Consider the following 25877-nt stretch of genomic DNA (forward strand, 5'->3'; position numbering starts at 1 on the left):
GTAACTTTAGAAAACATATTTGGTTCTCCCTTTATTTTAAAATGGGGATACTACCCTCTACTTTGCAGAGGTGAAGGAAAGGAGTGGCCATAACCTGCCACAGTATATGGCACACAAGACTGAATGAAAATTTACTTACTATATTCGTTGGCTTATTCTGAAATTATATAAGGTCGGTACAGAAAAAGTCCAGCCATTGCTAATATAGAATGAAAACAGTCTGCGAGACATCAATATAACCTGGAAACCAAGGAGAATGGACTGGAATGCACATGTGTGAACAATAATGACTTAACTGTACTGGTCAGTGGGGACAATAGATGCCATTAAGTGAGCAGGTGTACTGTGTGGCCATCACATTCAAAATGACTAAATGAACAGAGCAATGAATCTGTGTCAAATTTTGCATTAAGCTTCAACATTCCTCCACAGAAACTATTCAGATGATTCAGAAGGCTGCAGCTAAGGACAACTGGTGATTGGTACCTTCATCATGATAATGCACCTACTCATGCATCATGTCTTGTAAAGAGTTTTTTGATGAAACATCAAATCACCCAGGTGACTCAGCTCCTCTAAAGGCCAGATTTGATGCCCTGAGACTTCTGGCTTTTCCAAAAACTAGAATCACCTTTGGTAGGAAAGAGATTTCCGATCAGATTTTCCTGGTGAGATTTAGGAAAATAAGACAGGGCAGCTGATGGCAATCAGGAGAACCATGTTAGGTCCCAAGGTGCCAACTTTGAAGAGGAATGAGGAACCTTTGTCCTATGTACAATATGTATTCTATCTTGTATCTTCTTCAATAAATATCCCTATTTTTCAAATTGCATGACTGGATACTTTTTGGACAGACCCACAGATGCATCAAAGGATACCAAATATGCTCCTTTTCCTTAAAAATCCAGGAGAAAAAAATCTGCTACTTTCTACATGATTCTTGTCCTCTATAAATAAATGCATGAATGAATGAATGGGATCATTTCATGGGTCACTTAAAATGACTTCTCCACAATTATTCAGGGAATTTTTTTAAAATATTTATTTATTAATCTTTGGAGGGGAAGGGAAGGAGAGAGGAAGAAAACATCAATGTATGGTTGCTTCTCGTGCATCCCCTGCACGGAACTGGCTCCTGCTGGAAACTGGCCTGCAACCCAAGCATGTGCCCTGACTGGGAATCGAACTGCGATTGTCTGGGTCACAGGCCCGCGCTCAATCCACTGAGCTACACCGGCCAGGACCAATTATTTAGGGAATATTAATGACGAAGAACCCAACTAACATCTACCATCCTTTTCTTTTCTTTGTGTGATGATGATGGTTTACTGTATACATGTTGGATTTCACATGTTTCATTCAAGATAAGTGAAAAACGAAAAGTTAAGCTAAGCATCTTTAAAGATGCAATTTACTATACAGCAGCTTTTGTGGCCATGTTTATTCTGGACTACTTGTTGTTTTTCTTTTTGTTCTTTTTGATTGTTGTTCGAGTACAGTTTTCTGTTTTTTACTCCCATCTCAGCCCATCCCCCGTGCTCCTCACCTCCCTCCCATTTCCACCCTCCTTAGTTTTTGTCCATGTATACTTTATACTAGCTCCTGTAAATCCCCTTTCCCCCTTATATCCCCTCCCCTCTGGTCACTGTCACCCTGTTCTCTATTTCAGTGTCTTTGGTTATATTTTCCTTGCTTGTTTGTTTTGTTGTTCCTGTTAAAGATGAGATCATATGCTACTTGTCTTTCACCCCCTGGCTTACTTCACTTAGCATAATGCTTTCCAGTTCCAGCCATGCTGTTGCAAAGGCTAATAGCTTCTTATTTCTTTCTGCTGCATAGAATTCCATTGTGTAAATGTACCATAGTTTTTTGATCCATTCATTTACTGATGGGCATCTAGGTTGCTTCTAACTCTTGGCTATTGTAAATTGTGCTGCTATGAACATTGGGGTGCATAGGTTCTTTGGGATTGGTGTTTCAGGGTTCTTAGGATATACTCCTAGCAGTGGAATTGCTGGATCAAAAGGCAGGTTCATTCTTAGTTTTCTAAGAAAATACCATACTGTTTTCCATAGCGGTTTTACCAGTCTACAATCCCACCAACAGTGAACTAGGGTCCCCTTTTCTTCACAACCTCTCCAACACTTGTTGTTTGCTGCTTTGTTTATGATGCCCATTCTGACCAGTGTAAAGTGGCATCTCATTGTGTTTTAATTTGCATCTATCTGAAAGCTACCGATATTGAGCATCTTTTCATGTATCTCTGGATCCTCTGTATGTTCTCCTTGGAGAAGTATCTGTTCAAGTCCTTTTCCATTTTTAAATTGGGTTGCCTGTCTTCTTAGAGTGCAGTCGTGTAACCTCCTTGTACATTTTGGAGATTAAACCCTTGTCTGAGGTGTCATTGGCAAATATGTTTTCCCATAGAGTTGATTCTCTTTTTATTTTAATACTGTTTTCTTTATCTGTGCAGAAGCTTTTTATTTTGATGAGATCCCATTTGTTAATTCTTTCCTTTATGTCCCTTGCTCTAGGTGACATATCAGTAAAAATGTTGTTGCGTGAAGTATCTGAGATTTTCCTGCCAATGTTATCCTCTAGGACTTTAATGGTGTCATGGCTTATACGTAAGTCTATAATCCACCTTGAATTTATTTTGGTGTATGGTGCAAGTTGGTGCTCGAGTTTCATTTTTTCACACGTAACTGTCCAGTTCTCTGAAGAGGCTATTTTTACTCCATTTTATGTTACTGCCCCCTTTGTTGAATATTAATTGTCCCCCCCTTTGTTGAATATTAATTGCCCATAGAAGCTTGGGTTTATTTCTAGGCTCTCCATTCTGTTCCATTGGTCTGTGTGCCTTTTTTTATGCCAGTACCAGGCTGTTTTGATTACAGTGGCCTTGTAATACAGTTTGATATCAGGTATTGTGATCCCTCCTATTTTGTTCTTCTTTCTCAAAATTGCAGCAGCTATTCAGAGTCTTTTATGGTTCCATATAAATGTCTGAAGTGTTTGTTCTATGTCTGTAAAATATGCCATTGGTACTTTAATCAGTATTGCATTAAATCTGTAAATTGCTTTGGGTAGTATGGACATTTTGATGATGTTAATTCTTCCAATCCATAAACACGGTATATGTTTCCATTTTTTGTCTCTTCCTTGATTTCTTTCTTCAGTGTTGTGTAGTTTTCTGCATACAGGTCTTTTACCTCCTTGGTTAGGTTTATTCCTATGTATTTTATTTTTCTTGTTGCTATATCAAATGGGATTTTTTTCTTTATTTCTGCTTCTGCTGTTTCACTATTGGTATACAAAAATGCCTTTGATTTCTGGATACTGACTTTGTATCCCGCTGTTTTGCCAAACTCATTTATTATGTAGAGCAGTTTTGGGGTAGAATCTATAGGATTTTCCATGTATACTATCATGTCACCTGCAAAGAGTGACAGTTTCGTTTCCTCCTTTCCAATTTGGATGCCTTTTATTTCCTTTTCTTGTCTGATTGCTGTGGCTAAAACTTCCAATACTATATTGAATAAAAGTGGTGAAAGTGGAAAACCTTGTCTTGTTCCTGATCTTAGTGGAAAAGATTTTAGTTTTTGCCCACTGAGTATTATGTTAGCTGTAGGTCTCTCATATGTGGCCTTTATTATGTTGAGGAATGCTCTCTCTATTCTCACTTTGCTGAGTATTTTTATCATAAATGGGTGTTGTACCTTATCAAAAGCTTTTTCCGTGTCTATTGATATGATCATATGATTTTTGTCTTTGCTCTTGTTTATATGATGTATTACATTTACTGACTTGCGAATACTGAACCATCCTTGCATGCCTGGGATGAATCCCACTTGGTCATGGTGTATGATCTTTTTAATGTATTGCTGGATGAGATTTGCCAATATTTTATTGAGAATTTTAGCATCTACGTTTATCAGCAATATTGGCCTGAAGTTTTCTTTCTTTGTTGTGTCTCTATCTGGTTTTGGAATTAGGATGATGCTGGCTTCATAAAAAGAGTTTGGGAATCTTCCATCATTTTGGATTTTTTGGAATAGTCTGTGAAGTATAGGGGTTAGCTCTTCCTTAAATGCTTTGTAGAATTTTCCTGTGAAACCATCGGGTCCAGGGCTTTTATGTGACAGGAGTTTTTTGATTACTGCTTCAATTTCATCTGCTGTTATTGGTCTGTTCAGGCTTTCTGCTTCTTCTTCATTGAGTTTTGAAAGATTATCTTTTTCTAGAATTGTGTCCATTTCACCTAGGTTTTCAAATTTCTTGGCATATAGTCTTCATAGTAATTTCTTACAATCCCTTCTACTTCTGTGGTGTCAGTTGTAATCTCTCCTCTTTCATTTCTGATTGTGTTTATTTGGGTCCTCTCTCTTCTTTTCTTGATGAGCCTACTTAAAGACTTGTCGATTTTGTTTATCTTTTCAAAAAACCAGCTCCTACAGTCATTGATCCTTAGAACTGTGCTTCTAGTCTCTATGTTGTTTAATTCTGCTCTGACTGTGGTTATTTCCTTCCTTCTACTTGCTCTGGGCTGTCTTTGGTGTTGTTCCTCCAGTTCTTGTAGGCATAGGGTTAGGTTGTTTATTTGAAATGTTTCTATCATTTTTAGGTAGGCCTGTATTGCTATGAACTTCCCACTCAGGACTGCCTTTGCTGTATCCCATAAGTGTTGGGTTGTTGTGAGTTCATTTTCATTTGTTTCCAGAAACTTTTTGATTTCTTCTCCAATTTCATTCTTGATCCATTCGTTGTTTTACCATGCTATTCAGTCTCCATGATTTTGGATATTTTGGGGGTTTTTTTCCTTTGGGGTTGGTTTCCAGTTTCAGTTCCTTGTGGTCAGAGAAAATGCTTGGTATGATTTCAATTTTCTTGAATTTATTGAGGCTCCTTTTGTGTCCTATCATGTGGTCTATTTTTTAAAATGTTCCATGTGCATTTGAAAAGAATGCTTCTTTTAGCTTCTTTAGCTAAAATTTAGCTTCTTTGGGATGAAGGGCTCTCTCTCTATATATATATATCAGCTAAGTCCATTTCATCTAGGGCATTGTTCAATGCCACAATATCTTTGTTGATATCTTGTTTGGAAGATCTGTCCATTTTTGACAGTGGGGTGTTAAAATCCCCTACTATAATTGTGTTGCTGTCAATATCTTTCTTGAAGTACTCTAAGATTCTCTTTATATATTCGGGTGCTCCTATGTTGGGCACATATATATTTACAATGTTAATGTCTTCTTCATGGATTCTTCCCTTGAGTATTATGAAGTAACCTTCTGGGTCTCTCTTTATGGCCCTTTTTTTGAAGTCTATTTTGTGTAATATGAGTACTGCTACCCCAGCTTTTTTTTTTCCTGTCCATTTGCTTGGAAAATTTGTTTCCAGACCTTCACTTTTTGTCTGTGTAGGTCTTTTGTCCTGAGGTGGGTCTCCTGTAGGCAGCATATGTGTGGGTCATGCTTTCTTATCCATTCAGCTATTCTGTCTTTTGATTGAAGCATTTAATCCATTTATGTTTAATATTATTATTGATAGGTACTTATTCATTGCCATTTTTGTACCACAGTTCCTCTCTGTCTCTCTCTTTTCCTTCCTTTCCTTAAAGCAGTCCTTTTAGCTTCTCTTGCAGAGCTGGTTTGGTGGAGGTGTATTCTTTCAGACTTCTTTTGTCTTGGAAGGTCCTTATTTGGCCTTCTATCTTGATTGAGAGCCTTTCTGGGTAAAGTAGCCTTGGTTGTAGGCCTCTGTTCTCATTACTTGGAATATTTCTTGTCATTCTCTTCTTGCTTGGAGTATTTCCATTGAGAAGTCAGTAGCCAACCTTATCGGGGCTCCCTTGTATATTACTTCCTTTTTCTCCCTTGCTACCTCTAAGATTCTCTCTTTATCTTGGAATTTTGGCATTTTAATCATGATGTGTCTTGAAGTGGGCCTCTTTGGGTTCCTCTTGATTGGGACTCTCTGCGATTCCTGGATTTGTGTGACTTTTTCTCTCATCAAGGGAAGTTTTCTCATTAGGGAAGTTTTCCCTCATTACTTTTTCAAATAGGTTTTCTATCCCTTGTTCTTTCTGAGAATGTCCCCTTTCTTTTCATTTGGGGATTGTTTCTTTGTCTTCCTATTGTTTGTGAGACTCTTCTTGTTAGATTTAGCTTCTTAAATTGATTTGTTCTGGCTTCTTGGGTTTATTGTGTGAACTTCTGTGGTTGAATACCTGTGAGCTTTGGTGCTATAGTCTCCTTGATCTACCAAGCTCACTTGTCTTGGGCTGTTGTTTAAGTTGGCTCTGTGTTTGTCTTTGGATTTTGGTTGCTTTGGGGTCTTTCTTTTGTGGGTCCTTCCTACCACTGGTTAACTGATGGTCCCTATGGCCACCACCTGTTTTAATTTGTTGTACTGGTGAGGGCAGGTTGTGTTGAAGGTAGTTCTTCCATTTGTACAAGGTTTTGAGGATTCTCTCTTGCTCTTGTTCAGTTGTTTGTACTGGGTAGGTTTCTCCACTATTTAGTTGTATTTCCAAATAGGTCTTAGATTGAGGTTTGTATGGTTTCTACTCCCTCCTTCACCTTCTTCTGTTGTTATCTGTTGGTGGTTCCTTTGTTGTCAGGTTTCTTCTTCCAGTGGGTATCCTGGAGTTCTCCACTTCCACCTACTCCTTTTGTGTGTGTGTGTGTGTGTGTGTGTGTGTGTGTGAGATCAGTTGGAGAGGGAGGCAAAATGGTTTATGACAGCAGGAGAGTATATTATGATAATTACAGTCACGGCTGGTAGAGAAGAGATAGGAGATCTTTAGGCTATGTATAGTGTTAACCATAATCTTCAACCCAACTAGCCACTTTTAAGAAAGGATGGACAAAAGATAAGACTCTTTTTGGGAAGGGAAGGATTGTGAGTTGGATCTAGAAAGCAGTGAGGTTTTGGGAGGTCAGATTCTAAGATAAGGTGAGAGTAAAGGATAGTAAACAGATGTAGTGTGTGAGCAAATAGAGTTAACCACTACAGTAACAGAGTTCAGGAGACTGTGAAGTGGGCTAGGATCTGGGAGGTGTGTTGTGAAGTATTTATAGTTGTATGGAACAGCTATTATTTACAATAATGTTAGAGCAACAATCATATGACAGACTCTATGTGAGTTGGATAACATGAATAGCGGGTATAGACCTTTGAGTAGTATGCTAAAGAAACACAAGTAACATGAAATATAGAAAATTAGCAATACACTGTGAAAGAGAGAACAGTGGAAACCTGTCAAATGATACAATATAACCAGCCAAGGCAGATAAGCCTATACAATACAAAGATACTATTAAAATATACAAGATGTGAGTATAATGAAAAAAATAATACACAAGTATGCAGCAACTTGTAGCTTGTCTGCTATAGCAAAGTGAAATTTGTCTCTTTATCTCTACTGTTGGGATGCCCCCCTTTGGGTTCAAGTCTGGTCTTTTCACAGTTCCAAGTTGTGTCACTTGTAAAAGAAAAGAAAACAATATCCTAATAATTAAAAAGTAATGAGCAAAATTATGGTTAAATATTTCAAGTACCTCTTAAATTTAATTTCTCAGAATTTCACAAAGTCACAGTGACCATAAGATTTTCACTTTGAGACAGTTTTCTTTACTACAGTGACTGACGGCAGGGCCATCAAACCCATGGCTACAGAGTTTAGTGAGCCTCAGTGCCCCTGGAGGATTACAAACCACAGATGTCCGGGCCTGCCCCCAACACGGCCTACTTCCCTGGGCCAGGAATCTGGGCTTTAAACAAGTGGCCAAGGGTTTTTCATAAAACAGAAAAATGTTTTTAGAGGCATTTTATTGTTTAGGAGATCTACAATGTTTTTTTACCCTAAAAGCAGGTGTCAAGATCTTTACTCACTGTAGTTGACCAAAAGAATTAAAAATATTATTAGTGTAATTAGATCACAATCAAAGTTCAGAGTCATGGAATAGCCATGCAAATGACCATACACTGTGTGAATATCTCACCTAAAAAATACCTGAGGGAGTCAGACTTTCAACTCTGCATTATTCATAGAATGTTTCACAGTTACAGCATAAAATGGACCTTTTAATCTAGAAAGCTCACTCAAAACATTTTAAATAATCATATTTATTTTTAAGTATTTCTGGACAAATAAAATTATTTAAAGATATTTCAGTCTGTGGTACATTATACTGTCTAGTACTTCTCTACCTGAAAACTGAATTTAAAAACTGTATCATATAAAATTATCCAAAAATTTATTTCACTTACTATTTAAAACATTTTTGTTAAATTAAAAGATTTTTAACTTGTGTAAGAAATATAAGAGAGTCTAGAAAATTTATGCATCATCAAATTTGCACAAGAAAGCAAAATCAAAAACATAATTTATTAAATAACTTATGAATTTAATATGCAATAATTGTAGAAGATCAGTTTAGTTTGCCTTATCCTTGGTTTTTGTTTGTGATATCATAGTTAATTTGTTAGAGTGTATTATTTGAAGTTACTGAGTAAGAAATTACCCCAAAGATCTAACAAGAATATCAACCACCTTAATGTAACTGACCTTCATAGAACACTTAATCCAACAATTGTAGGATATACATTATTTTCAAGTACATATGAAACATCCACCAAAAATGCCATTTATGGGGCATAAGTTTGAATATATTTCAGAATATTTTTTTCTAATTATATTGTACATGTATTCATTTCAGCATTTCACCTACTTACTATGTGGACTCTGTTTAGAGTGTGTTTGTTGACTGGGGGTGCAGAGAAGAACAATGAGAAAGCAAAATCTGTATTTTGTAAACCTGTAAGGCATTACTACATGGTGCTAAATGTAATGAGTCCATTCAGCGCAATGTTCCCAGAAGCACACATCACAGTCCCACCAAACTTACTCATACAACAACTCAACATCCACAGTGGGTTATTCCACAACACACAGAGCTGGGCACACCTCAGAGGCCATCTTATACACTAGTTCTCATTCCCTCTACTGAAGGGCAAAAAGTCAATATGTAAAGTAGGATGGCACCAACTCAAGGGAAAGCTATCTATGTCTGTGCACCAACAAAAAGGAAACACAGATGGAAAGAAACAAGTGCCCATCACAGCTGCTCACAGAGCAGATCCAATGACGCAAGTGCACAGACAACACCTCAGCTGTCTCCACAGTAAGTGGAATACCAAGCAATTAAGAGAGTACACAGATACATAAAACAAAATATAAGCAGGCATGTTAGCAAGTACAAATGAAGAGCTGGGTGACTTCTATATGCTATGGTTAATGGACATGAAAATTATTTATCATCAACTCAAAAACAAAATGCAGGCTACTATTCAACCCTTTTTGTTTAAAACAGAAAGTATGTATGTGTCTATGTCTGAAGAAAAAGAGGGGTCAGGATGCAGAGGCCACTCAAATGCAACAGTGATGAACTCAGAGCAACACTGGCACTACAGGTGATTAATTCCTTCTTTATATGTTTACTTTTCCTTATAAGTAGCTATATAATTGTCATAGAAGGAAAAAAATCCAAGAAAGAAATGAGAGAGGGAGGGAGGGAAGAGGAGTCTGGCTGGTGTGGCTCAGTAGACTGAGTGCCAGCCTGTGAACCAGAAGATCACTGGTTTGATTCCTGGTCAGGGAACATGCCTGGGTTGTGGATCAGGTCTACATTAGGGGGTGCACGAGAGGCACCCAACTTTTTCTCTCACATATCCATGTTCCTTTCCCTCCCTTCCCCTCTTTCTAAAAATAAAGGAAATCCTGGGGGAAAAAAAGATCAAACAAGGAAAAGGAAAGTAATGAAAGATTAATACAACATTAGTTCATCCCTTATTAATACATATTATGGCTTTTTAAAACTCCATAGATGCCTGTAGGTGCCTTAAGCTTTGGAGCTGAACCACATAATAAAATCAGTATAATTCAGATCTCTAGATGGTACTCTTCATGTGGACCGCAATAAAAGTTTGAGAGTCACCTACTCCTGGCTCACTGGAAAGCTCAAAACAGATAAATGGCATCAAGAGAAACAGCAGCAAATCACAACTGGGCAGAAAAGATCTGCAGTTTCGACCCAATGTGCTCCTGGCCACGGTAGCTACAAAAGACAAAACCCACAATAGCAGGTAGTGGTAAATCATACAGCCTTCAATGTACATAATATTTGGTAGCTGAAATTTATCTTTTTTTGTTTAGATTTCAAGAAAACATAAGACATACACCATATCTGAGGCAGGAACCATGCATGTGTAGGAGTAAACAAGACACAACAGCTGTGCTTAGCCAGCTCACCAAGACAAGGAGCCGATTGATGATGGATGAGGCAAAGGGAGGCAATGAGAGAAAGCCCCAGCAGGACCATGTCCAGGTGATTTTACAATCCTCCAGCCCACGGCCACAACTGTGCTAGTTCAGCCTACTTTGTGCTCCTTCATAGCCATGACGTACAACTGTGCATGCAGTCGAGCTCTTCTATAACTTTGTTATAAGTCGACATAGGAGAGTGTGGCCAAAGTCTGCTCAAGGCTCATCACCTCATTACAATGAAGAATTTGCTGACTTCCACATGCAGAGACAAATATCCTCTCACAAATTCTTAAAATGTTGAGAGCCATTGCTCCTCCCCCTCCTTCCCTCAAAGAGTGCAGACAAAAGGATGGGGACAGCAATCACTGAAGTGCCTGTGGGCAGCCACATTCATGACACCAACATCACAGGCTCCATTGAAGCAGGCGTTCCAGTAAAAGCCCCCAAACAACATGGAGGGAAAGGTGGCTTTCCGAGAGCCCAGGACATAGGGAGCTGCCGGGATGTGCACGGGGTTTGTAGCCAAGTGGTGCTGCATCACACAGACCAGCTGCTGCAATGGGTCAAAGTGCAGATCACAACTCACAAACCTGCATATGGCACACCGAAACATGTAATCATCATAATGATGAACCTGGACTGTCAGGAAAAGATGTTATGTTTTGTTAAAATAAAGGGGGAAATTGGAAAAAACACCTTTTAAAGATTCATCCATTTAAGAAGTTGCAGTCCTAAATTTTCAAAATTTAGCACTGACTCCCAGGTACCAAGGAAAGAAAGCATTTATACCCTAGGGTTTAGGGCAGTGAAGACTCACAATACTTACTATAAAATATACATATCACAGTGAGTGGCCTGAATGTTCTTTAAAGTATGTGTGTCTAAAACAGGAAGGGAAGTATTCCCACCTACCCACTCCCTACCCAGTCTTTACAAGAGGCACTCAAAGCAGCTTCCCCTGGACGTGAACTCACTCTGTCTTTATCATCTGCTACATCACAGAGGATGTCGTCAAGGTCCAAGATTCCTCCATCTCCATGTTCCAGCCGATGTACCTGTACCCAGTAGCTTGGATCCTGTACAAAAGAACAAAAACACCAAATGCACCAAGTTAGCATCACCCAAAGGAAAGGCAGTAATTTAAACTGCGATAATTTCCCACTTAAAAAAAAAGAATTGGCCCCATCAAACCTATTTTAAGTAATGTAAAATTCAGGTTGCTCCCTATCTCTGCTTTGAATCAATTTTCCTGTTCTTTTATGATGGAGTCACTCATACACATACTCTTTCCTTTGGCTCACATGCTGATACACTGTTATGACAGAAACTGCAGAAACCAGCTAAATGCACAGCATCAGATATATTGATTTCTCTGACTTCGTGGTTTCCTATTATCCACCTGCCAATTCACAGAAACATTCTAATAAGCAAGTAACACAGTATATGTTTGAAAAACTAATGTCAAAATAAAAGGAGGTGGTATACCCTGCTTACTCAAAGTACTCTACTAGGCCTGATACACTGACATGGAGTCATGTCGACAAGACCATAAGTGAACAACACAAGCTCAAAACAATGTGTGTGCCTTCAGCCTACTTTGTAAGGGTAAAATTACATATACTTCAATATGTACATATAAAAATGTATGTGTATACACATATATACATGTACGTGTGCAAACACATACACATATACACACAACAAAAAACATGCTTTAAAATTATTTAGAGAACATAGTTGTTTGTTTGTAAACTTCCACAATCATTCGCTGAGTATACATCTGTATAGTGAAATAAAGATATACTAAATTATCTTTTGCCTTTATATACTGAATTATCCACAACACAGAATTACAATAGTTAAAACAGTTCAAGATTGCCCTGGCTGATGTAGCTCAGTGGATTGAGTGCCCACCTATGAATCAAAGTGTCGCTGGTTCAATTTCCAGTCAGGGCACATGCCTGGGTTGCGGGCCAGGTCCCCAGTAAGGGGTGTGCAAGAGGCAACCACACATTGATGTATTCCTCCCTTGTTTTTTCCTTCCCTTCCCCTCCGTCTAAAAATAAAATAAATACAATCTTAAAAAAAATAAGGTCAAGTTAACAGTCCATTTTTTAAATTTACAGTAATGTTAAGTATGGTTCTTTCTTAAAGGAAAGTCTAAGAGAGAGGAAGCAAAAGATTAATCATAGTTACAATACACATTCCTGGACCCCACCCCAGAGCTATTGACCTTCCAGAGCTAGGGCTAGGGAATCCCACATCTTTGAGAAGTCCTCCAAGAGAATCTCTCACAAAGCCATGCCTAAGAGTCAAATGGAACACTCAGGAGAAAAAAAATGCATAATTACCAATCCTTGTCACTTTTTAACCAACACAGCAAGTAGCTCTGATCCTAATTCTCAAAGTTGCTAAACATTATCAGGAAAACTACTAGGGAAATAACCTATAGTTACTCTGCTCCCTGATCTACCCAGACTTCTTGGGAAGGAGATTCAGTACTCAGAACACAGTTTATAAAAGCACCCCCCTCATTCAAGGGGCCCTGTTCTGCATGACCACCTGACTCCAGTGTCATCCACAGAGCCCTTAGGAAACCTGCTGGGTAAGACTGAGAGCATTCTAGAATTTGTCATTTCCAGTCTTTTGGAGCCATCAAGGAACAAAGGCCCAAAGAAACTATATTCCTACTCTTCTGTACCAAATGGTATTAACTCTGAAAAGGAAATCAGTATCTTGGGGGTCAACAAAAAAAGATAACCCTAACCATCATTCCCTAGCCACTTAGAATACATCATCCTGCTCTTTGCCTCCCCCCAAGGTAGATGATCTAATAACTTAAGTATCAACTTTAATTCTAAAACACTTTGATTCACACAGAAGCAGACTGACCTCTAAAATGTGGCCTAAAAGAAAACCTTTAAGCTTCCCAGTCCTCCTCACTCTCTCCATATGAGATCATATACTACAGCTTTTATGTAAGATTTCGAGCTACTCCTTTGAAATAAATTCCCACCTAAAGATTTTCACAACTTCTGTGTATTTCAGAACCTATGTCCCAGGCTTTTTCCCCATCATCTCCCTTGCCCTGGAGTGTATTAAGCCCTGCCTAACTGTACACCTCCCACCAGTCCCGGTGCCTCCAGTGCCTGGAGCCCCACCTTAACTTCCAGGCTAACCTTCCCCATTCATCAAGGCTACTCAGTCATCTGCTTCTTTAAGAGCTCTACCTGACCAGAACACCCCAAGACAGGTTAGAAGCCTATCTCCAACTTTACAATATGGAAAATAGCATTAAGATGTCAAGTTTGAGCCATTAAAGCTGTATTTTATTTTTACACATGGTAAAATAACAGTATAACACCTTCTTTTTTTCCAATTTTTTTATTTAATTATTTTTCAAGTACAGTTTTCTGTCTATTACTCCCATCCCATCCCACCCCCCATCCTCCCCCTTAGTACAACACCTTCTGTTGACCCTACTTCGCCATCTAGTTACTATATCAATTCTCTGACCTTCTTTACAGCAAAACATTTTAAAGATTTCTTGTCACAGATTCTTCTCCTATAACCCCATACCAATCAGGCTTCCTCCCCACCGCACTCCAAAACTGTCCACCAACAGCATCCATGTTGCTTGATGCAATGGTCCATACGCAAAACTTACTTTTCTGATATATCACAGAAGTTGACATCGTTGACCATTCCCTCCTCCTTGAGATATTCTATAAACTTGGTTTATAATCCTTCAACTATCCGATCAAGGATTATCTAATTTTGAGATTCAGTTTCTGAGGGGACCTGAAACTGAATTCACTGGTCAGTTATGCCCAGTAGCCATGACAAGACCATGTGAAAGCACTTATTAAGTTGGTATTTACTAAATGTCATTCCATAATACGTGCTGAATGGAAGGAAGCACTATTTGGAGAGAAGGAACCAAGAAGGAAATCAACAGTAATCCCCAATAAACATACTATATGCAAAAAAAAGTGAAATCTGAGCACATAAAAACAACCTCCTCTCACAAGAGAATAAAAACCAAGAAAGATGTTTTTGCCAGTGAGAAATACACTCCTTGGAACAGGTAATTTTAATTAGCAGCCTTCGTTAATGCAATTTTCTCAGAATAGACAAAGGACTTGCTGTATTTTCAAGGAAACAATCAAGTATCCATCAGGGAAAACTGTTTTCTACACAAATTAGAGCATACTTGTTGATTGCACTTCTATGGTAGTTTACACTAAAAAATCTGAATAGTACAATCATTGCTGTAATAGCTATAGAAATTTATAAATGTAACTGAACAAGAGTAAAGTCACTTTTAAAAATACCAAAATACGGCCCTGGCTGGTGTAACTCAGTGGATTGAGTGCGGGCCTGAGAACAAGAGGATCACGGTTCGATTCCCAGTCAGGGCACATGCCTGGGTTGCACGCCAGTTCCCTGCAGGCCAACTCCCAGCAGGGGACACATGAAAGGCAACCATACATTGATGTTTCCCTCTCCTTCCCCTCTAAAGATAAATAAATGAATAAAATCTTTTTTAAAAAATAAAAATAAATAAAAAAATAAATAAAAATACCAAAATACTAATTTTACAATCAGTATGCTTGTCATTAGGTAAAAAAACAAAAATGATGTTACCTAGACAAGCGCTGGGGAGTCCCCCCCACTGGCCAAGATGGTGGCAGGGGGAGGTTCTTCTACTGAGTACTCAAAGCCAGAAAGATGAACGGATAGGGCCTGAGCATGCAAAAAGCCAGTGAGATAATTAGATAGGAAAACAAAAAGCCCTCCACTCCCCATCTCTGGATGAACAACAGGCTTTGGCAGAAAGAGGAGATGCCATTGGGATGGGAGTCCACCATTCTCCCAGGTTGTGTGGCACCTGAATAAAACCTCTTGCTTTTTGTAACAGCACCTGCCTCACAAGTTTGGCTCTTGTGGTGGCAGGCAGTCAAACCTCTGTGTTTTGTCTGGTTACGATGACACAGCACTCAATTTAGAAAAGAATGCTTCTCACTTAGGATGTGTACATTTAAAATAACCAAAGATTTGAATGCTAAGAATAATTTTACATTATGATGAACAAAAATCCATCAAGCATAAGCAACCAACGAGGAAAGAGGTTCATCTGTCAAGTACCTAGAGAGACATATGCCAAGAAGCAAATGTCCCAGTCAGGCAAGGTTCCCCAAAGATGGGCCAGACCCCAGAGAGTGGATCTGGGCACAAAATCATCCAAGAACACTGCTCCTCACCCAGATAAAGAACAGGCTGGGAAAAGATGGAGGGAAGATTTCTAAGACCTGCTGAGAAGGAAACCCTAGGGATTTGATAAGCTGCAGGTTAGAAGGTCTGCTAATGCCTACTCTAACTGCATGACAGAAAAAGCCCTAATGCAAGATAATTCCTACACCATCCTCAAGAAAGCGCTCATATTTCATAAAGACAATCCTCACATTGTGCAGCAAGATAACAAGCTTTTGTGAGCTGTGACCTGAGTAACACAAAAGCTCTGCATACTTTATGCCCAACCAAGTTTCAAGAAAAGTATCTGCAATTAGAAATAATTCCCTGCTCTTGCATTACCATGGCATGTGGCACTAGTCTATATCCTGTCCAAACTTCAAGTGGAAATACACGTGTGAACGCAGGGCCACAGAGGTTAAACAAAAATACACGTTGAAGAAAAAACAGAGTATATTTACTATGGGCAAAGCACTGACTAAAGGAAAAGCAGCATTCATTATCTACTCTGAGAAATTAAAATTTATCTGATTAAGACACAGTTTAAAAGATGTAAACCACATGTCATAAGAAAACCAGACATAAAAAAGCTATGTGAGTTCAGAAAAGGAGAACATCATTTTCACATGAAAAGATACAGGAAAGGCCTGTGATGAGGTTTTAGCAGAAGGAGATCCCAGCAGCTAAACAGACTGAGCAGACTCATCAAAACAGAATACAGGGGAAAAGAAAATCCCAGAAGGCAAAAACAAGTCACCACAATAAAGGGATAAGGAATTAGAATGAGCTTGACTTTCTCAAGCATAACACTGAAACCTAGATAATGGAATACTGACTTCAAAATTCCTAAGAGAAACAGTCTACATCTTAGACTTGTACACCTCATCCAACAACTATCAGTACAGTGTGAATGAAGGTAGTAAAAAGACATTTTTAGAAATGCAGTGTCTCCAAAAAAAATTACCCTCTTTGTACCTTTTCTGGGTTAGTAATGGAAGATGTACTTTTAATAAAACAAGAAAACCATGCATGGGGATGGTGCATATGAAAACAAGCACATAACACAGAAGAGAACTCCCCAAACTCCCAGGTTGTCAGCTGTGCCACAGGTGTGGAAGGTAACCATCGCAGACTAGACCAGGGCCAGAAGTTCCAAAAGGGACGTCTCCAACATGAAATCCAGAGGACATTTAATGTGACTGAACATACTAAGATGCTACTTTAACAACTAGAAGAGCTGTGGTGGAATTAATTGTGCATTCACAGAAGACCAAAGGAAAAAACACTGTTCATTCCAGGGACAACATAAAAGTTGTGAAGGAAAGAAAAATTAATCAAAGCATCTAACATACATGGTTCAGGTGTGAACATTTAAAAATGAAAATAATGGGAACATCAAGTAAGTAATCAAAATTATATCTACTTTGGCAGGAAAGAGGTCTAAAAAGTCGAGAGAGAGAGAGAGATCCACCCAAGAAGTGGCTGTGAGAGAAGCAGGGGCAAAGCACACACAGGGCAGTGAAATAGACTTAAAACTTCCATATTAGTAAAAAGGGACAAGAAACCACATTTTAAAACAGAAACATTATAAGCAATTCACACAGAAATATGAAAGTAAATACTGAAAGAATCAGGCAAAAGTGTTGGGAAAGGTGACCTCTCAGGGTACTGCTCTTTCCACACAGTATGCATGACTGTGCACATACATAATGGTAAGAAACAGTAAGACTGAAGAGGAACAGTCTGAAAATTCCTTACAATCACAGGCACGTCACGCAGTTTAAATTTTAGCATCTGTGAATCCTATTGCCCAGAGGATAATTACGTTGCAGGGCAAATTAAGTCATTGCCAATGACATAACAAATAGAGAATATTTCATTTTTAAAGTCAATGGAAGAGCACAATCACTAGGAATTGTGACTCATTCTAGATTCTATTCTCTCTCTCCAATTTACTTAAACCAAAACCAAAACATTTAAAAAGCACTTTCTTAAGTGTTTTTAGTAATTGGTACTTCAAGATAAATATGATGCATAAAATTTTAACTTCACCAACTTTAATCAATTTCATTTTCAAAAATGCCTATTTTTTACTCAATGTTGTTGCAGCAACACTGTTGAACATTAAACAGGTCAAGGGGCTTCTGAATAAAGGCAGAAAACAGATGGTCAGAAATCACAGCTGATGCACAATAAAATAATGACCTCTATCACCATGTGGAAGCGACTAGTAAGTCACTGTAAGTGCACTCTTGTGACCCCATTGTTCCAGCACCAAACCTCACCCAAACCCCCCCATCCCAGTAACACAACATAACACAGAGCAAACCACAAACATGCTGCCTCCCTTAAAGAGAGGGTAGCTTCATGCAATACATAAAAAAAGAAAAATGTGGCATGATTCCACAGCTGGATTCCCACCTGAACAAAATAACTTCAGGCAATTCGCTTTATTACAACTAGCATGAAAGTTCTCATAGGGTCACACACTGGCCTAATAACGTGGGAAATCAGTCCATTACTGACCTCTACCTTTGTGTTAACTTTTGTAACAACATAGAGACCACTTCAGTCGGGGACGCACCCCAATTCCTGTACCATTCCACATAAATCAAGGGACGGCCTCAGATCACAGAGCTGGCTCAGGAGAGCCAAGGCAGAAATAAGAACTGTGCCCACCAGTTACATTTGCATTATGTTTTACAATTTAAAAAATGTATTCATGTGCACTAATGTGCTGGAAGGATTTACAATCCCTATTTTCTGATGAGAAAACAGACTCAGACAGTGCTAAGTTGCTGAGTAGGTCACAGTTAATAAACGCTGTCATCTAAGAGTCCAACCTAGGTCTACAGATTTATTTCCCGCCCTTCCTCAAACCCATTTGAAGGGTTTTGCAATAGCGTCAGAGCTACCTGTCCTCTCACTGTATCCCCTCCTTCTTAGGTCTCCATATTTTCCACAATGGGGAAGTATGCAATACATAAAATAGTTATTTTAATAAAAAAGGTGTTGACTTGAAAAATCAAGTTTGCAAAACCAGTCATTCACCCAAATATTACATGTTCTCATCTTATCCATTATTTACAGCAGTGGTTCCCAAAGTGCCATTCCACTCCAACATCAGCATCACCTGAGAACTAGTCAGAACTTGTAATGCCTGAGCTCCACATACCCTAGTTGAACTTGAATCAAAATCTGTCAAGGAGGGAGGGGCCCAACATCTGTGTTTAAACAGCACTTCAGGTGATCCTAATGGACAGCAAAGTTTGTGATTGGGGGGTGGAGGCGAGTCCACTGAAATACTCAGCATTTCTTCTATGCATTACGTATCACATTTTAGCTCATAAGTTCATAGTTTCAGTGCTTTCACCCACACTTCTTAAATCAAGCAGATGTTAGTAATTTCACCTTAAAAACGGTTGCCATGAACACATATATATACAGTGGTACCTCAGTACTGATCGTTAATTTGTTGCAAGACTTGGAGAGTACCAAGCCAACGAATACCAGACAATGAAGCTTTTTCTCTTGAGGGGCAACATCATGAGTAGTAGGAGCAAGTGCAAGGTGTCCAGAGCAAGCACCAAGTGCTGAAACAATTTTTTCTTGTCAAAATGAGACTAGTTCTAAAGCTCATGAATACTGAGGTATGACTGTGTATTTGTCTTCCATGATAACCATATAGATAAATTTCAGTGCTGACTGTTACAGTCTGCTTTTCAGAACTGTTTTGACTCCAAGGCAGTCAGAAACTGCAACTCTAGAAAAAGGCCCTCCCAACACCCCAGCCTCAGGCCTCTACCTCTCACTGCACATTACCTTGGGAGCTTGTTTGCAGAGCCTGCCAGGAAATTTTAATGCAATGAGTAAAACAACACATGGGAATAACTGATAACTAGACAATGTTTTTTTCTTTAAAGTTAAGTTTATTGAGGTGTACCTTACATACAGAAAGACTTATCTTGACAAACGTTAGACAATGTTTTTATCAAGTTCTATTTAATGCAAACTGATTAAACTAATATTCCTTTATCTTCCCCCTGAAACCAACCTCCTATCTTCACTCCTACTGGCAACCCCTCTCTCCTCTGATTTAACCCAATCAAGTCATAAACCTAACTTCTTCCCTATAGAAAAATACAGCAGACACAGAAAAAGTTAAATGACCCCACAGGGAAGTAATCAGACAATGCCAAAATGTGAGACTTTTAGCAACACGACTGCACTAATCCCTCGAAAAAAAGTCCATGTCATTTGATATCTAAGTGCAATGCAGGACCCTATAGTCCTGCATCTGGGGGAGCAAAAAATGTGAAAGAAGACAGTACTGGGGCAACTGAAAAAAAAGGTCATCTTAGGTGACAGAATTGAATGCTGAAGGGTAAATGCTGAAGTTTTTTCATGGTTACAAAGTGTCATAAAAAATCTATACTTTAATCTCAAATGGCTCAACACACACACACAAAAAAGAAATTAATATTATTACTAGCATGTTTGTGTGTGTGTACTGCGTTGGCCAAAAAATCCATTTAGTTTTTTCCATAAAATAAGAGACACATTTTTCATTTTCACCAATAACTTTATTGACTTGGATATTTTGAGTAGTCGGCTATCTCCCACATGGCATAATGTTGACTGTTCTTAATTCATTTCTCAATTTGATCGCTATTAACTTCGACTGGTCTACCCAACCGTGGAACATCTTCAGGATGAAACCTCCAGCACAAAACATGGCAAACCACTTTTGATGTGTTTCATCAGTCACAGCACCTTCTTGATACACTGCACAAATCATTTTTTGTGTTTCAGTTGCACTTTTACTTTTCTGAAAATAATAAAGCATAATATGCTGCAAATGTTGCATATTTTCTACCATCTTCAATACTAAAATGGCTCACAAAAATTCACCAATTTGGTAAGTTTTTTAAATGCATATTGATATGACAGCTGTCACAATTTCAATCTAACAAAATTATTTCAAATGATGTTAAATACAACTAAGCGCTACTAGACCCATCTACCAGAAAAACCAAACTTTTTGGCACACACACACACACACACACACAGGAAGAAATCCATCATAGCAAAATTTTTTAAATTGGCCCTGGCTGGTATAGCTCAGTGGATTGAGCTCGGGCCTGCGAACCACACGATTGCGGTTCGATTCCCAGTCAGGGCACATGCATGGGTTGCAGGCCAATTCCCAGCAGGGGACTCATGAGAAGCAACCATACATTGATGTTTCTCTCCCTCTCTCCTTCCCTTCACCTCTAAAGATAAATAAATAAAGTCTTAAAAAAAATTTTTAATTGGTGAATGTAGGTTATTTACTATTCTGTAGTTCAGAAATTTTTCTAAAGAAAATGTTAAAAGAATATGTCATTTAAAAAAAACCAATTAACTGGGGGACTGCACCTGATCAAAGGGACTAAAGAAGCATTAACTAAATTCAAGGTGTAAGCCTTGATTGAATCTGTTGAGTTTGGGAGAAAAAGTATAAAAGACATCTTGAAGACAGACTGGAAAAGTTCTTATGGATAAGATGTTAGATAATACTAGAAAATTATTCTAAATTTTCCTAGGTATGACGTAGTTTTGTGAATATGTAGGAGAATATCCTTATTATTAGAGGGTATAGGCTGAAGTATTTCAAAAAGTGTCATAATGTCCTTTAAGGTGGCATACACTGGGTATTCGTATGTTTGCATGTGTATAGGGGTGTGTGTGTACACAGAGTAGGGCAAAAGTAGATGTACAGTTCATATGGAAAATAAACAATAACCAATACATACTAATACAAGGAAAAACTGTTTCACATACAACTGTAAATCTACTTTTGCCCCACCTTGTACGTGTGTGCATACATGAATGAATAAATACCTATCATTCAGAGTGTAACCAGGAAAGTATAGCTTATCCCAACTATTTTTACACAGAGGGAAATTAATATAAAAATACTAGTTACAAAGGTATAAGAATTGAGATTCAAACAAGGAGGGCAGTGAGGTGGGGGCAAGCTACAGATCAACCAAACCAGGAGGCTACCACTGCCCCTTGGCTGAAGAAATAGAGGTGGCCCAGAGCCATGGCTGGGCAGAAGCTAGTCCTTCTGGTCAGGCCCTGGACTTTGGAAAGAGACAGGAGCAGCAACATAGTCCAAAGCAGAGAGGAAGCAGAATCTACTCCAAGACTACCTCATCATGGGCCTCCCATTTCCCATTGTACCTCCTACTGGCTAAATCCAACCACACGTCAACTGACACAGCTGTCTTTTGTACGATTCTCTCAACCAATGTTGGAGTTTTTCATAACAAACTGAGGAAACAGATTAATTTAAAACAAATTCAATGATCCATAATGCATAACAGTACACTAAGCCAGCATTCTCACATGCTGCTCCTGAGTTCTAAGTTGTCACATACATGCTGACTGGAGCCCAGGGGTGGAGGGTTACAGAAAGGTGGGATTTGATACCGCACATCAAAATGCTCAAAAGTGAACAGATCCACTGACCCAGGAACTTAAAATATGTGTTAACCCAGTTAAGATGTACATATTAAATCTGATAATTTAATAAGCAATACAGCACAGAAAACCAGGTATATACCCAACAATAAGAAATTGCTTAAGTAGATCAGATAATGAAACACTATACAGCCACTTAAACGCTGTGCACAGATCTAAGTAAGGTGTCATCTTCAGTTTGAAGATGCTACTACCTACAGGCATGGACACACAACTGGCAGCCACTATCTGTACTTTCTGATTTTCCATAATAAGCATATATGATTATTTTTTAATTTTATCATCTTAAATAAATAACTAGTGAATACATGTCTTCTTTTTCCTTCATCTCTTGATCTCGGTAATGCGATTACTTTGTAGCTCATGTACCGCTTCTAAGACTTGTTTTAAGACATGTTTTTAACCCGGTCCTGCATGTTTCTGGTGCATCCATATTCACAAAATATCCATTTCATCATTACCCTAAAATATTAATCATTTCAGTGACTCATCAACATTTTAAAGGTCAAAACCCACATCTTTGGCCAAGTACTTAGAAATTCTTGCAAGTCTGCTTTCCCTGGCTTTCCATGGCTTCCAGCTCAGTTCTTCCCTCCTCCCAGACAGGCCTCAATGCTGTCTCAGCACATCTGGGTCTTCAGTTGCTGTATTCACCAAATAGTGCCTGAGACAGAGTAGATGCTCTCGGTATGGCTCTGTGCATTAATTAATCCTTATGTTTTTTTGTTGAATGTATCCCACACATCTGGTACACCCTTATCCTTACAATTCCAACTACCCAAACTGTATGAACCTTTCCAAATCTAGACCAAAACCACATCCTCTGTAAAATGTATTCCAACCCCAAAGTATTTATCTATACCATATATCTGTCACTTAAGAGCCTATGTCCTTTTCAAGTGTGGCGTTCTGTTTACCTCTACTTAAGTCCTCCAAAGGTAGGGACCATTCCTCTGTGGTTTATAGCACATAGCAAAAAACAAAACACTGTGTTCTATAAACAATGTGTGAAAAAGAAAACAAAAGTAATAAACCCATCGGATAAAGGATAAAAAGGAAAACAAGAGTTTCTCAGAGACTATAATCAATAAAGACAGGCTTGTGCTTGCCTAACTGCCAAAAGAGACGCCCTAGGCACGCTGTGCCATTCACCCCTCTCCTCTACTCCTAGAGCTAGCTCAAGAAATGATGTGTGATTATTCTACCTGACATTCCATACAACATCTTAGAGGTGGCGAAAGAAGACATCCAAATATCATTCCCTTGTAATGAAAAGGAAACCAAATTCCAGGATAAACACTTTAATTCTCATCCACAGAGGTTGAGTCTCCAGGAATCTGGAATGCCAGGCAGAAGTAAGTTTGAGCCTGGATAAACCTGTCTATAACCCAAGAAAAAGAGGGCAAGACAACAGTTTACCATGGGCAGCCCAGTTCTTCCTACTCCAGTCCTAGTAGAAACATGCAAAGCCATGCAGGTGTTGTTCTCTGATGAGCCGGAGGCAGCGCACAGAAGGCTTTACTAATGGGAGGGAAAATGTAAGGTAGTGTGTATGCAATCCATCTAAGCCCAAGGCCCTAAAATACAAGATGGACCTACAGGATATTCTGCTGCAGAGGTCAAAATCTCCACAAGCTTTATAACAACAGCACCATGAAAGTAGGTATCTGGCACTATACCCTCTTCCCGACCCATTCCATCCCTGTACCCTTCCACCCTTGTCTACAAAGGAAAGGAAAAAGGTTGTGTGGGGTGGAGTAGGGGGAACAGCTACAGAGGACTTCCTTGTTTCCATTCACATTCACATGTGACTGGTTTCACAAAAATCATGGCAGGTGAATGTTTTCAGCTCCATTTTGTAGATGAGAGGACTAAAGAACAGGAAACTTAACTTGTCTGAGATCATCACACATGTAATTGAAGTTGAAGAGGAAAAAGAGTGTCTGCTCAGATATTACTCCAACTTCTAAATTCACGCTATGCCATTTTGATGTATTTCCTACTGCAAGAGGATCAGCTTTGTCTGAGGTACAAACTTCAAAGGAAAAAATGGATAAAGTCCCTTTTTATTTTTGCTTAAAGTAGAATAAAAGTAGAATGAAAAATGTATCACACACTAGTTAATACATTTGACTAACTTGAGTATCAGGAAATAATAATTTACGCCATATTAAGCATCCAAGATACACAGATTTAAGAAACATTCATTCCAGTCCTGCACCAGGCAGCACTGCATTCAAACTATAGCAAATACAATCTGTGAACATTAAGATAGAGCCTCAGACACATGAAGGTACAGACCCACCCCATGGCCTCAGCAGCACAAAGCACAATATGCAGCTAAGACATTAACTACTAGATGGTGTGAGATCCTTTAAATATACCTGAAATGCTGAATATTTTTCTAGTATCTACAAAAGAAACAGCCACCCCTAAGAAAATTGGAAATCCCTAAGCTTAGCCATCTAGCCTCATGAAAGAACACCTGCCCCCATACATTTATATCTCCAACTAGCAGACAAGAGAGGTCGTGTCAGACCAAAAGGAATTTCTCTGACCTGGAAAGAAAACCTCACTGAAACATAATGAACTGTAAATAGTTCAGAATTTTAAAACAAAGTAACAAAACTTGACCCCAAAGCAGCTCTGCACTCCTATTACTTAATCTACCTACCAATTTTTCTTAAAGAAATGACCTCAAACTACTTAAAAATACACAAGTAACTCCTTATACCTCATAATACTAAACATGACCACATCAGAAGAAATGTTTCTAAACTCATACACAGGAGGAGACTGCAAGGAATTACTGAATTTCAACAGAGAGCTTGCACCTATCTCCAATTTCATCTGTGGAGCTACCCAGCTTTACCCTCTGGCTCCTATATGCAAATCCAGCACATTCCACACTGCCTGGGGTCTGGCTGAGAGCTCCACAGCACCACAACATCACAACACAAGTGCAGCCCAAGGCAGTGAACACCACACAGCAGTATTTAGAATGTGGCTCAGACCACAACCACTTGGGAGGGTGAAGGGACCTGTCCCCAGTGTCTCCTCAGAACTGCTGATGCCAGCAGTGGGGCTCCCTTTTCCTCTCAGGACACTCCTACTATCAATCATGGAAGGATACATGACAGTGTCTTTAAAATATTTGCCAAAGACCAGAGCACACCTGAGTCTTATTACCATAGACTTCTCTGCAGGCACAGAACATGGGCCTTTTAGGAAAGATTTTCAGCAAAGAAGGGAGTTACACAGACAAAGGGCATATTCATATATATATATGTATTGGGTTGGTCAAAAAGTGCCATTTGGTTTTTTCTGTATGATGACTCTAGGACTGTTTAGTAATCTTTAATTTCACTCGAAAACCATTTTGTTAGATTGTGACAGTTGTCATATCAATGTGCAATTTAAAAACATTAAAATTGGCGAATTTTTGTGCAGCCGTGTTAATATTGAAGATCAAAGAATACTCAACATTTTCAGCACGTTACGCTTTATTATTTCAAGAAAAGAAAAACACAACAGAAATGCAAAAAAAAAAAAAAAGATTTGTGCAATGCATGGAAAAGGTGCTGTGACTGATTGAACGTGTCCAAAGTAGTACGCAAACTTTCCTGGTACTACTGACATTGTGCCCAAATGATTCTTTGCTCTGGGGCTGTCTTATGCATTGGAAGACATTTAGCAGCATTCCTGGCCTCTACCCACTAGAAGGCAATAGCAGGAGATAGCCAGCCAACATACTCAAATTATCCAA

General features: G+C 38.8%; 1 protein-coding gene across 22 annotated transcripts in view; it reads right to left on the minus strand.

The window, feature by feature from the left end:
* The window catches only part of PARD3 (par-3 family cell polarity regulator), a 723671-nt gene that overhangs the window by 615611 nt on the left and 82183 nt on the right, over nt 1-25877 (minus strand). For all 22 annotated transcript variants that reach the window (XM_037039898.1, XM_037039905.1, XM_037039903.1 and 19 more), the window contains one exon: nt 11305-11406. In XM_037039898.1, coding sequence (XP_036895793.1) covers nt 11305-11406 — 102 coding nt within the window. The remainder of the gene's footprint in view (nt 1-11304; nt 11407-25877) is intronic.

The sequence above is a fragment of the Sturnira hondurensis genome, unplaced genomic scaffold (genome assembly GCF_014824575.4).
Source record: "Sturnira hondurensis isolate 20B ecotype Veracruz unplaced genomic scaffold, ASM1482457v3 Scaffold0025598, whole genome shotgun sequence".
NCBI classification, from domain to species: Eukaryota; Metazoa; Chordata; class Mammalia; order Chiroptera; family Phyllostomidae; genus Sturnira; species Sturnira hondurensis.